The sequence below is a fragment of the Cottoperca gobio genome, chromosome 8 (assembly GCF_900634415.1).
Source record: "Cottoperca gobio chromosome 8, fCotGob3.1, whole genome shotgun sequence".
NCBI classification, from domain to species: Eukaryota; Metazoa; Chordata; class Actinopteri; order Perciformes; family Bovichtidae; genus Cottoperca; species Cottoperca gobio.
In genome coordinates, this window is record NC_041362.1 from 11,944,672 (window position 1) to 11,957,917 (window position 13,246).

Here is a 13,246-nt window from a genome sequence, read left to right on the forward strand (position 1 = left end):
TCTAGCATAATCCTCCGCAAGAGAGACGCACAGAGCGAGGGTTGAGAGGGAAAGTAGGAGAGGAAACAGGAGCAAATTACTATTGTAGTAACAGAGACACCAATAAAAATGACCTATGTGAGATAATTAAGTTTCAGTCGCACAAAGAGCATACAAAAATAGATGAGATTGATGGAAAACAAAATGTTGAGCATTCAAGAGACAGAGGACAGACCAGAGAAGGCATGAGAGATGATGACAACAATTTAATATATTCAAAAACGTCATTGTCACACTTTATTGAAAAATACCCCCTGCCATATATACTGTATGCTTGTACTGTATATACATCAGCCATGGTAACATATGAGTTGTTTAGCTGTCAGAAAATACAGAGTGAGCCCTACTGCACACACAGAATGATGTACAAAGAGGAAGCAAGACACTACTGTCAGTGTGGGCTCTGTAAGGGTGTAAATGAGTACAAAAAAAACATGTCCACATAGATGACTCTCCAACGTGAGTTCCACTTGTTGAAATGCATTGTATCAACACTGCTTGGGTTTGCAGCATGTATACCTTCTCCACACCCACACACACATTGTGCTCCAAATGTGTGTATGACAGCTGTCCCTGTGTGTGTATGTGTGTAATAATCCTCAGTAAGCTCCATGGCTCCCGGGTCTCTTTCACTAGATCCTCCAGAGCATCTCTGACCTCACTGTGCAGCCTCTCCTACACACCCTCCGCCCCACAATCTGCTCACACTCTGCTCCTGTTGTAGCCGATCACATCCTTTCACTTCAACATACTATCTGCTGCTGCTAGTGACACTTTTGATCTTAATCCTCCTTTTCTTTCCTGGCCCTGGCCCTTATTTAAATAAAGGAGTAGTACAGCATTTTTAGGAAATACTTTGATTTGCTTTCTGGTGTAAAGTTAGATAAGAAGATTGATACCACTCTCGTGTCTGTACGGTAAATAAGAAGCTCCCGCGAGCAGCCAGTTAGCTTAGCTTAGCTTAAAGACTAAAAACTTAAAGACTATCCTGGCACATCTAAAGCTCACGCCATTAACATTTTATATCTTCTTTGTTTAATCTGTACAGACAAAAAGTGTAAAAACCACAATTTGCAGTTTTGTGCCGGACTGTTGCTCGGCCCTGACAACTAGTTGAGACTCAAGGAAGTTACTGCTCCTAACTAAGAAATAGTCAGACACAATCCCAATAAAACAGCCTGCATAACCGACCATCTACTTTGTTTATTTTAAATGCCAACAGTAGCGTCTATTTGTGGTGTAAGTGTGTCCCCTGCTGTACACATCAGGCCTCCTCCAATGATAAACTCATCCATCGGCCCATTCCCCCTGACAAAACCCTGCTTTCTTCTACTTTGCAGTTTCCATGGTTTACTGTATAAGTACATTTGATGTTAGTGGCGCTTCCCTTTGTTGTGCACATGTGCACTGGAGCACTTTGTGAAAAGAGGTTAGTGGTGATACATTATTAAGACGAAAGAGTGCTAAATAACAAGTAACATGAATTTTTTTTTGAATAGAAGCAGGGCTGATCTGATGATCAGTTAATGAACTCTATGCAACAATACAAAGACATGTAGGAAATGTTGCACACAAACAGTACACACAGCCATCCTTTTGTGTGTGAGTGATCATTGCCACACGTCTGCGTGGGCTGGAGGTGGAGGGTCTCAACTCTTTCACAGTGATCTTCTGCCAATTTTGGGCTTCCTCTGACTGATGGGCCAAAACTGCCACAATGTTCACAATCATTATTGTCACAGTGTCCATAAAACTCTTTAAAATGCAGTCCATTATGATGGGATTTTATTTTTATTTTTATAGTTATTTATACTTTTAAAATATAAAAATAACTGTCTCGTCTCTTGTATGAACAAGTCTCTAGTCGTGAGGAGAATGGAAGGATGAAAGTGATGGGGATTTAGGTCAATTTGTGAAAACTTGACTCCTACCAGACAGAAGTACATGTATGTGTTGCTTTTAAAGTTGCTCTTCCTTCTGTATGATTTTAGCAAAGTATACACAGTTTCTGCTGTCAGTTAGCACTTTCTCATGTTGTGCTTTGAACAGTGAAAAATAAGCTGTTAAAGAGTCTCTGAAGTGACATAAAAAGTCAAATCCATACTACAACTTTCTTTCCTTTTGTCACATTTAATTCCAGAAACAAAATATCTTCTGTTGTATGCAGAACGCTCATATCACTGGTGAAGTGTCCTTGGAGGGGAAAGTCTCAGAAGTTGCTGAACAGCTCATATTTCTTCATCCAGTCCATTTGTGGAGCCTTTTTCTTTTCTTTGGAATGCACCTTCATCTTTTCTTCTGCTGCCGTAGCGCTCAGACTCAGGCCCATTTCAGCGAACGGGTCCATCAGCCGGCCGCCTTCATCATCCTGCCAGCTAGACGGGAGATTATTTAAGATGTAAAGACAGACAGAAGGGATGAGGGTACTGACTTTTATGTGAAGGACCAAACACAGCATAATACATGAATGCTCGCACCCACCTGCGTGCTGTTGCCCTGGCTGCTGAGGTCGGAGTGTGTGGACCTGAAGGACTGCGTGGTGGAGCTGCCGTTGATCTGAGGGTTGTGGGAGCCGTTGGATATGGACGGACCGTCATAGTCTGTGAAAACAAAGGTTGTTGTTGTCTTTATGATCTTTATACATAGTTCATATTCAAAGGAATGGGATCTCATTAAAAAACATTAAAGTATTGGGGTTTGTTGTAATGTATTTCAAGGACATTAACCAGTTTTCTCTACAAGTGGATAAGAACATTTTAACCAAATTTTGAGAAAGTCTGCAAAAGAAAATTCGAAGGAATTCTTGTTTCCATTCGCTACTGTCTATTGTGAGGTTTGTGAGGAAGGTTACATCAGATCTGTGTTGAGAGATGAGGAGACTTTTTAATCTGCAGCTATTTTTTCTTCTTCTTGTTTGTAGCAGAAATGTCAGATTCAGATTCAGATTAAACTGCATTGTCATTGCACAGAGTACAAGTACTGGGACAACCTACATAAGACGTTGAAGGCACATGCTTCATCATGTACGTCGTCATTTATTGGCTGGAAAATATACATTGCACCGTGTCTCAAGTTGCTTACTCCAACTCAACCAAGCTTAACAACTTTTTTTTTGCGCATATGGACAGGTGGATGGAAATGCAACCATTGTTTCAAGAGAGTTTCAAGGAGAACAAAATCTCCAAAAAGAAATGAATGATGAATAAATCGGTTTTAATATTATTTTTTCAGGAAACTTTCTAAAATAAATATTGGAACTCTAAAATAGTTTGACAATGTTGCGTCCTGAAAGTTAAAGTTTATACCTAGCCTTTTGTTGGTGCAGGTTTACTGTACCTCTGAGATGGTTGACTGTGGGGACCACCCCACTCCTCTTGAAGTGTTCGTCTGTTTCTTGGTCCACCACCAACAGCCAGGTCTCATCTCCACCTTTCTTTATGAAGGCCACCACCTCTGCATGTCGCATGCCCTCGATGTTCACACCATTTACCTGGAAAATACAGAGACAAAAAGAAAAGTTTTTTTTGTAAGGAAGGAGGGAGATTTTTTGAATGGTTTTATAAGTTGACTGTTATCGCTAGTTTTTTAAACTCTTTTTTTTTTTTACAACTTTTAGCAGTTAACATGAGATGTAGAAAAAGAACATGACAAGGAGCAAGGGATTATTTAAACACACACAAATACACAAGTGAAGTTCATAATACAGGGATTTAAGCTCCGTTGCCTCTATTGAAAAAATAGAAAAGAAGAGACAAATCATATTTCAACCATTATTTAAAAAAGTTGTCTTTTCCATTGACAGAAGGGGAGTTTCTCAAACCCTTTTTTTTAAATTTGCAGCGATAAAGATCCTTAGGAGGTAGATATCACAAGGCTTTGTACATATTTTCAAAATACAGAAAGCAAAATGACTATAATAATGACTAATGTCAATATACTTGACATTAGTCATTATGAAGATATCAAAAACAACCAACACATGTGGGCATGGTCGACCAGCCAGTGGATTGGCTGAGTTACATTCACCTTTTGTTTTAATACAACACCTTAATGAACCTTCATCCATCACTCTTTTTTTGATTGTTGAAATACTGTATACCAGACTGAGAGCCTGTGCTACCTGCCTCAGTCCAGTAGGTGGCGCCGTGCTACAACAGACGGATTACAAACCTTTCAATATGAACTCTCAACACAACGTTATGCAAACTCTTGTTATGAATTATGAATTCTTGCAACAGCGGTTTAATAAGAAGCATTTAGGGAAGCTGTACATGCAGCTATTAAAATATTATTTACCATAATAAAACTCCTTGTCAATACATCCTAAAAGGGGTTACAACAATAGTGACACAGCCCAACAGTGTGGCATAATGAATATATGTGCATGTGACTGACCATCTATGTCACAATATTGGCCCAACGAAACATAAAGCTCTTGCTCTTATCTAGACGCTTCCTGCATTTGGAGGCCTGCTTTGTCTAGACCATGGCTCCTCTGAGGCAGGTAGCTTCGCACCACGCCAAGTTAGTGTTGGTACTCGATCAATTATTTATGGCTCTCCTGGGCTCCGGCTATAGTACGGGTCTCAGGTGTCCGAGTCCTGAGGGTGAATTTGTTTAAAATTCATCGCTTATGACAAGATCGGACATAGAGTAGAAAAGCAGAGGAAAATAAATCCTTAAAATGAGCTTTTGTGGGTGAAATAAATGTAGAAAATAGGACATTAGGCAAATTGATGCAATGAGACATACTTTATGGGTCTTTCAGGGAAGAAAGGAAGTGGAAACAAGATCAAGAGAGAGAGAGAGAGAGAGAGAGAGAGAGAGAGAGAGAGAGAGAGAGAGAGAGAGAGAGAGAGTGGACGGAAGAAAGAGTTGAATCAACAGATGGAAAATGTGAACAGCTTCTCTCCTCTCTTTCATATAATAAAATCTATCTTTTCTTCCAAGGACTCATGATAGACAGTCAAGCAGACTTAAAAAAAACAGACATCAGTCTGCCAGGGACATAGACAGACAGTTTAATATGGAGAGAACAAGCATCTTTGTATTCGGCCAAACAACAGGTGTTGTGTCATGTTTCACAGCCCTTCAGTAGTAGTCCATCCCACACAAGACAATACACTCTGCTCTCTGCCCACTGGGCTAATTAATACATGCTGAAGGAACAGTACAGAAGCTTATTTCTCATGGGACTATTCCTCAGGGAAGCTCTTGATACCAGTGTGTGAGTGTGTGTGTGTGTGTGTGTGTGTGTGTGTGTGTGTGTGTGTGTGTGTGCGTGTGCGTGCGTGCGTGCATGCGCGTGTTAAAGGGTAGGTCTCATCAAAGTCATGGAGAGTCTAGCCACCCCGACGTTCACTGGCACATTTTTGATGTGGTGTGTGTGTGTGTGTGTGTGTGTGTGTGTGTGTGTGTGTGTGTGTGTGTGTTTGTATGTGTGTGTGTGTGTGTGTGTGTGTGTTTGTGTGTGTGTGTGTGTGTGTGTATGTGTGTGTGTGTGTGTGTGTTTGTATGTGTGTGTGTGTGTGTGTGTGTGTGTGTGTTTGTGTGTGTGTGTGTGTGTGTGTGTGTGTGTAAGAGAACCTATAGACCAACGTTGGATCAATCAAAAGATACCATTTCAAATGCATCTGCACATCTGTGTATATGACGCATGTGTGACTCTTCTGTCTCCAGTTTAATTTAGCAAAGAGAGACAAAATCTCATAAGCTAATTTTCAAAGTGCAGCAAACGATGAGAGGGGATTTAGATGTTGACAGGAATTGAAGCCTCCAGGACATTGTTAAACAAGCTGTTTTAGATAATCCATGATTCAATTCATGAACTGCACAAAAAAGGCGTCTGCAGCCACGCTAGCAGCTCCGTAAGGTTGTACTCAAGTGACTTGAGCTAAATGCTAACGCCAAAATGCTAACGAGTGACAGTGTTGTACCAAAGTGGTGGACAGACTGACATTAACTTCCCTAGCTCTAAAGAGTCTTAAAAATACAACAAAGTGCTGTGCGAGACAACAACTTTAACATTAAGTGAGTGTGAACAGATCATCATTCAGGTGTCAATTCAGTGTTGATTTGTGGGCTACCATGAACTTAACCCCAAGTGTGTATGTGGGTACTATTGTGAGTGAATGTGGTGCACTTTGTATGTTCTTTGGTGTCACCCTCAAGTTTGTAGAGTACGCACTGTTGAGTGCAAGCAGAGCAGAAAGACTGATGAGGCATTAACTGGTGTCACTGCTTCTGCCAAACATCGACGACAGATTGCTGAGCTCTCATCATAGCCTTTACACTGCTAGCTGCTGCTGATACACCTCCAGTGTAATGGGGCGTGGTGAGAGAGAGAGAGAGAGAGAGAGAGATCTGTCATGGTTGTTCACCTCTCTAACAGGCTGCTGACAGATAACACAAGCGCTGTCTTGACACATGGTCAGAGTTGGTTGCAATTATCTGTGCGTGGACACACACACACACACACACACACACACACACACACACACACACACACACAGACACAGAGCACACACAGAGCACACAACAGGAGCTCAGATTTTTCTGTCCAAACAAAACTAAAACACTAAGATTAAATTATTAAACTGCCGTGAAATCACATATTTACCAGAACACTTAGAGTATCATACAGTTGACCTTACAGTGTCCCACAGGAAATGTAAGATAACTGCAATACAAAAACATTACAAAGCTTTATGCAAATGGTAAACAAAACACAATTTAACGTGTTCATTTTAGTTTTTATTATCTTCAGATTATCTTCATGCTAGCTGTTTCCCCGGTTGTCTTTGTGCTAAACTAAGCTAAGTGGCTGCTGGCTCCAGTTACATGTCACTAAATTCATCTTTAGGAAAACAACATCATCTTGTTGTTGTGTAAGCAACTTTGAAGTCTCTGCAAGCTGATGTTATTACATTTTGTCATGAACTGCTATCAAATGGAACCAGAAAGTAAGAAATTAACCCAAACCTGGATGGGAAACTTGTCTAAAACATGCAAAACCTTGAGTATGTTCCTTTACATTTTGGGAGATCCTAATTGAACTCTGTTTAGCCTCACTATTAGACCCTTCTGGAGTTCTGTTTGGCCTTCTCTGCTCCCTGGTCTGGGCCCTGATGTACAGCCAGTGAGGGCAAAGGTCATGGGAATGAAGGGTGAATGTTGTGTGTGTGTACGCATCATGAAAAGTGCTTATATTGAAATTGATGATGTTACTGCCAGTACTTATTTTCTTTCTTTTAACCAGGGCTGAGTTGACTGAACACCCATGATCTTTTGTCACCTATTTCCTCTACTGGAGATTGAAGAAATTACCTTTAACTTTGATGTGCCACTTAAATGCATGTGGTTCTATGTGTTATCTTTTGTTAGGGGCACTCTTCCTTTTTGTCCTACTTCTTCACTCTCAGCTACTTTTTTTAAAATCCAGAACACACGGTCTGCCTCTATATCTCTGTATGTTTTATAGGAAGCGACAAACATATACAAACACACTCCTCTTCCCTCCCCCTGCTAGCCCGTTCAATTAGACTGATTTATAACCAAGTCTCTGTCTGTCTGTCTCTCTCTCTCTCTCTCTCTCTCTCCAGTCTGACATACAGTGAAGATTGAGTCCAGGCTCCAGGTCCTGTTATCTTTAGAAACACTGGCCTGGCAGCAGACACACGTGTGACTCCTGCCATGTTAATTACAGCTGTGACAGTATATGTAGAAGGGGTCACATCTGTATCCGATCACGTGTGGGAGAAATCAGGAACTGTTGCAAACTTTTCAGTAACTTTAGACTTTAGTTTAGTCTAGCTACTTTTTTGGACCAGTGTAAAGAGTGATAAAGTACTCTGTACTGACCATCCACAGATGACTGACTTTCATTTGTACTATTCCCTCTATCTTACATACTTGTTTAAATAAACACAAATAAATAAGTTCCTCTGCAAAGACATCTGTCAACTTCTAGAGAAGTTCTGAGAAGCCAAGAGCTACTTTCCCTGGAAAAGCAGTAGTAGGCAGTGCTGCGTGTTGGTGTGTCATGGAGTAAACGCTCAAGAGAAGGTCAACAAAGCGTACATGTAGATTTATTTGGAGGTAATGGAATGGATGGTTGTGTGGAAATGTGGGCACATGTGCAAAATCAGGAGTGTAGGCAGACAGCAACATGCCTATACAGTTCAAACACACCTACAAAGAGACAACCACGCTTCTCCAAAGTGGCAACATGAAGAGCTACAAGAGGCCTCTAGAGGGATTTTCTTGCACCCAGTAAATCATATTATTCTCTAGCATGTAGCAGATTAACCCAGAATCATTTATCAACAATCACCTCATTATAGTACGTTCATTTTTCATGATCTCATCATCCCTCTACGCGGGTCTGCCGTGTCAACCAAGTGCATGCATGCATGAAAACACTCACTTAATACTCCTTAATATTCCTCCCATCTTATCACCATTACCATGGAGGTTTCCCCTCACCCCATAAACTTCTTACTAAGCACATACATAAAACTCTCCTAACTGCTCCACCACCCAGACACATACACTATCTGTATTCTGACCTAGAAATCATCTACATTGCTTAATTTACTGTGTTGGAGTTTTTTCTATTGCCATCTATACCCATGTGTATGAATAAGTTCAACAACCTAATATTTTAAAACATTTGAATTTGAACCCCATATAAAAGAAAAAGAAAAACAAAGAAAAAGTAAGTCTAACCTGAGTCTAAATAAAAGTTGTGTAACTGTTCGTATGGAAATTTATAATGGAGATAGAGCAAAAGGTTCTAACAGTGGCAAAATACAAGTCAGAATTGCATTGAAATGTAATCTTGAATCTGACAGTGTCAACAAAAACTGAAGCATAGGTAGGATTTATTCCAGGACTATTGAATTAGATTGCGTTATACTGTCATACCCAGACACTCAATCACGCTCCTCCGTCCTACCTCAATCAGCCTGTCTTGTGTCCGGAGCCCGGCGTGATCCGCAGCTGACCCTGGGTCCAGGGAGCGGATGTATTGTCCGGGCCTGGATCGATCACTGTGGAGGTTGAAGCCGTAGCCCGCGTCAGACCGCATCAGGTGGCACAGACGTGGTACGAGCTCGGACGGGTCGACTTGGGCCTGTGCCTGGGATTGGGCCTGTGCCTGGGCTTCAGCCTGGGCGAGGGCCTCCTGGAAGAGAATGAGAAAAGCGTAAACTTTTCTTTTATACAGGTAAAAATATATAAAAATATAAATAATAAATGAAAAAAATGAAAATGAAAAAACTGAAAGAGCTCCATGGAGAGATGGGATCATTCTCAGGAAGTAGCTAACCTACATCCTAACATAGGTATCTACATTGCTTAAAATCAATGTTGAGGGTCACTTCAAGGCACTACAATGATTAGTACATTGTCAAGTGCAATGTTACCAAATCACATTGTCATCGTATTCTCATACAATGGTTCATAAGATATCTTGTTCAAGCCCTGCACCCAGTGCAGAACCTTTTTAGGCCTAAAAACTACTTGGTTAGGTTTAGGCAAAGATTGTGGTTTTGGTTCAAATAAGTACAGAAGTTAAGTATCATATTCGCCAGCGTTGACCTCTGGTTTCACACGGGAAACAAACAGCAGTCTCCTGGGTGAAACTCCATTGGTCTTTGACCCACCCATTCACCCCGGCCTCCTGCATACACTGACTTCGTCGCTCTTTACACTACGTCACGTCACCGGTCCTGGCTCACGATTATGTTGGTTACAAACTAAATTGATAACATTTTCATTTTTGTAAAAGTTGTAGAATAGATGTCACATTTTATTGTAGAGTGTACTTCGTTCTGGAGTGAAACTGTACATTTGCAGTATTTATAGAACCTGTATAATCACACTGATTTACCACCTACACACCGGGTGAAAATGTGCAGTGAGAGGGATGAGAGCTGGTGGCCAGCTCTGTAACCTCAGCTGATATTAGCTGTGAGGTAACAGACAGGTAGAGTGGGTGTTGGGTGACCAAATATGAGTCTACATGCGGTGCACATATTGTGTTCATACGACAGATCTGTATTATGCAACACGAGAAGTCTATTGTTTTCACTGCATATGTGAAGCAACTATCATAGTCCGATTTGTGCATGCTAAAAATACAAATGGAGTATGTGGGCGGGGTGAGAGAGACACAAATGTACTGTAGTGTGTAGAAAGAAAAGGATTTATGATTTATTCTGACAGAAAAACAAAAAGGAAAGCTTTTAAAAAATCTTAGGAATCGTGGCTGAGCTTCGATCACCATCGCGGTGCCTGCTAATCTACCCCTGGACTAAAATAACACAGATGGCAACATATCATTTCATTTCAGGCTCTGAATTCTTTAGGGATCCTGGGTTCGGCAGCTGGCTTAGATTTTCCAAGGGGAAGTAAAATACATTTAAAATCAAACGTATTAGCATCCTGGGATCTCGGCAAAGACAAAATGTCAGAAAGAGGGAGACGAGGAAAAGAACAAGCAAGGAGGGAGAGAGTGCGTGGGAAGGATAGAAAATTGGATGCAGTGAGAGGATTGAGAAAGAGAGTTCAAGAAAAGAAACAGTGGATTTAAGAAGAGTATGCAGAGCACAGAGAAATACTGCACACAGATAAATAGATAAACAGAGCATTACAGAAACATCAAGATGACAGAAGTTTACAGTTAGCGACCATGGGGAGGAAAAGGGCTTGCAGTGGAACTCCTCTAACATAAACAGTGAGAGTAGCACAGCTGGGAGTCATTATGTGGGGGAGACGCAAGTGTCTGCCAATCTAACCTCTGACTGCCTCTCAATGTTTGTCCGCTTCCCGCTAATCACCCCCTGGGGCCTGTGCCATCTCTTATAGTCTTAAACGTTTGCATGCATTTTTACACTTTTTGTGCTGTAGGTTTGATTTAACATGCTTAATTGTGTAAGTTTGTGTCAGTGATGGAGTGAGACAGCATCTCTCCTCAGCTCTTTACTGAAGGATGGGTGCAGATGTTTGACTTGTGTGTAAAAGTGTAAAGGACTCCTGCTATGAAAGATTTTAGTGTCAGCCAAAAAGGCTTGGGGGCCATTGAAGGAAATGCGGTCACCATGTTTGTTTGAACTGTGGGAGTTGAAAAATATTTTGATGGGAGAGAGTGAAAAAAGAGATGTAATGTGTTCCCCCTTTGTCAGCAAACAAGCTTGTTATCAGGAAAGTGGCTGGTCAGCATCTGTCATTTTTTCAAAACAGTCCCAATGGGAGGAGACGCAGTAATTGATGGAAAAACACAGTATCCAATGTGGAAAATTCTGCAATAAATCCGAGTGATTTTCTTTAAGGAAAACAATATGGAATATTTCACGCCCACAGCAGAACGTTATGGAGTTTGATGCCCTAACACAACACACACACACACACACACACACACACACACACACACACACACACACACACACACACACACACACACACCTCTCTGTGTGTCTGTGGCACACTGAGAGGATGTAGCCTGCTGTCAATGGGACAAGTGCCATCCCATGAATTCCTTTAGTTTCAGTCACAGTCAGTCTTTGTTTGTTAGTCTCTGTGAGTACATGTGAGGGAGAGCACAGTGTACACACAAGACTTGTGTTTCACTCTGTGGTTGGGTTATGACATTTTGACAAAATTGAACAATTTGACTGTTTTTTTCACACAAGGTTCGAAGCTTTTTACAGGGATTTACAGCTTTGACTTGAATTTAAGACCAGATCATTCAGTTTCTGACTGTATGCATTTGAGCTAAATTAACACATGGATCACTGTTTACTCAACACTGCCACCTTAGTTACTGTTGCTATGCCTATAAAGAGTTCAACACAATTTGATGAACTGACACACCACAACATTTGATCAACTGCAGCTAGCTAGCTAAGCTAATGTTGGCTTCATGAGTTGGTTGAAAAGGACGTCTCCAGCCGGCGGTCACATTTCCAGTGACTCAATGAAAAATTAAAATCTTATAATAGAGTTCTTAAACAATCAGTCGCTGGCAGACTGTTTTTATCCAAAGCGACGTAAATGAAGCACATTTAAATGTGAGCTATCTGCACATGCTGATGTTTGCATTTCGACATGTGAAGAAATCCAAAGGTTGACAGACCTGCCGTACTAGTTGGAGTCCCTGCTCTTAAAAGATCTGTCCAAGAACCTGCAGGTCACAGCAGGCTGTTCGACATACAATGTTTCACATTTTGGGGATTGGATGAGCCCTGTTATTTACATTTGGACCCACAAACTGGACCTTTCAATATGGTGAGGTGATACAGTTCAGGACATCTGGTGTGCTAAACTGATTTGTCATCAGGCAAACATTAATGTAGAAAATAAAATAATAACAACAATACCAGTTTACACGTTTCATTTGTTTATCCATCTGCATATTTCCCACTGCATTCGACCACTGGCAGTGGCGTTGGCAGTTGATGAAACTAGATCTCAGCTTGTTGAATAATTGAGCAGTGGCCTACTGCGACGGATGGATCATGACCGCTGTTAACTCTTTCACAGCCAAGGATCATTTGCTCACTGTTGGCCCACAACACAATAAAGTGTGTGTGTGTGTGCGTGTGTGTGTTGTGTTTGTGTGTGTGTGTGTGTGTGTGTGTGTTTGCATGTGTGCTGTTATACGTGTATTTGAGTTGCTACAAAGAAACTTTAAATCCAGTGTGTGTGTGTATGCATGCATGTAAGGGATTTTGTCAACAGTGCTCTCACTTGCAAGGGAATTAACGTAAACTTAATATCCCCATTATAATAAATCAGGAGGTCCAATTTCCTTTGAGCCCTGAGTCAAAAGTATGGAGTCTTTCCTGCTTTGCTAAAAGCAGTTGTGGCAAGGACTGAGTGACAGCATATATTATCTTATATACTGTGTTTATGCTGCAAACACACTAGCCATTGTAGATACATTACATATTGAATTACCAAAAACAATAACGTGTGCATCTACTGAATGCAAGGTACATGTTTAGTTGATGAAAACCCTATGTAAAGCATATACAGTATACGTAAACTGATCAATCAATGGACGGCAGGTTAAACAAACAACAAAGCTTTGTGTCAAACCAGTTTTAGGGAAAATCCAAACTGCAGTTAAACTAAATGGAGCATTCATCAGTTTTTGTTTCCATGGCCATAATGTCATTTATTTTTATTACTTTCCATAACTCGA

The 13,246-nt window shown here is 40.9% G+C and overlaps 1 protein-coding gene across 2 annotated transcripts in view; it reads right to left on the reverse strand.

The window, feature by feature from the left end:
- Positions 1-222: 222 nt before the first annotated feature.
- LOC115012514 (Na(+)/H(+) exchange regulatory cofactor NHE-RF2) overlaps positions 223-13,246 on the reverse strand; it is a 28,573-nt gene continuing 15,549 nt past the window's right edge. The window contains exons 3-6 of one of the 2 annotated variants that reach the window (XM_029438163.1): positions 8,996-9,223; positions 3,376-3,529; positions 2,515-2,639; positions 223-2,407 (exon numbers count right to left, since the gene is read on the reverse strand). In XM_029438163.1, the coding sequence (XP_029294023.1) occupies positions 2,249-2,407; positions 2,515-2,639; positions 3,376-3,529; positions 8,996-9,223 (666 nt within the window). In that variant the 3' untranslated portion in view covers positions 223-2,248. Of the gene's footprint in view, positions 2,415-2,514; positions 2,640-3,375; positions 3,530-8,995; positions 9,224-13,246 lie in introns of both variants that reach the window. The other variant, XM_029438162.1, reaches the window with a different exon arrangement.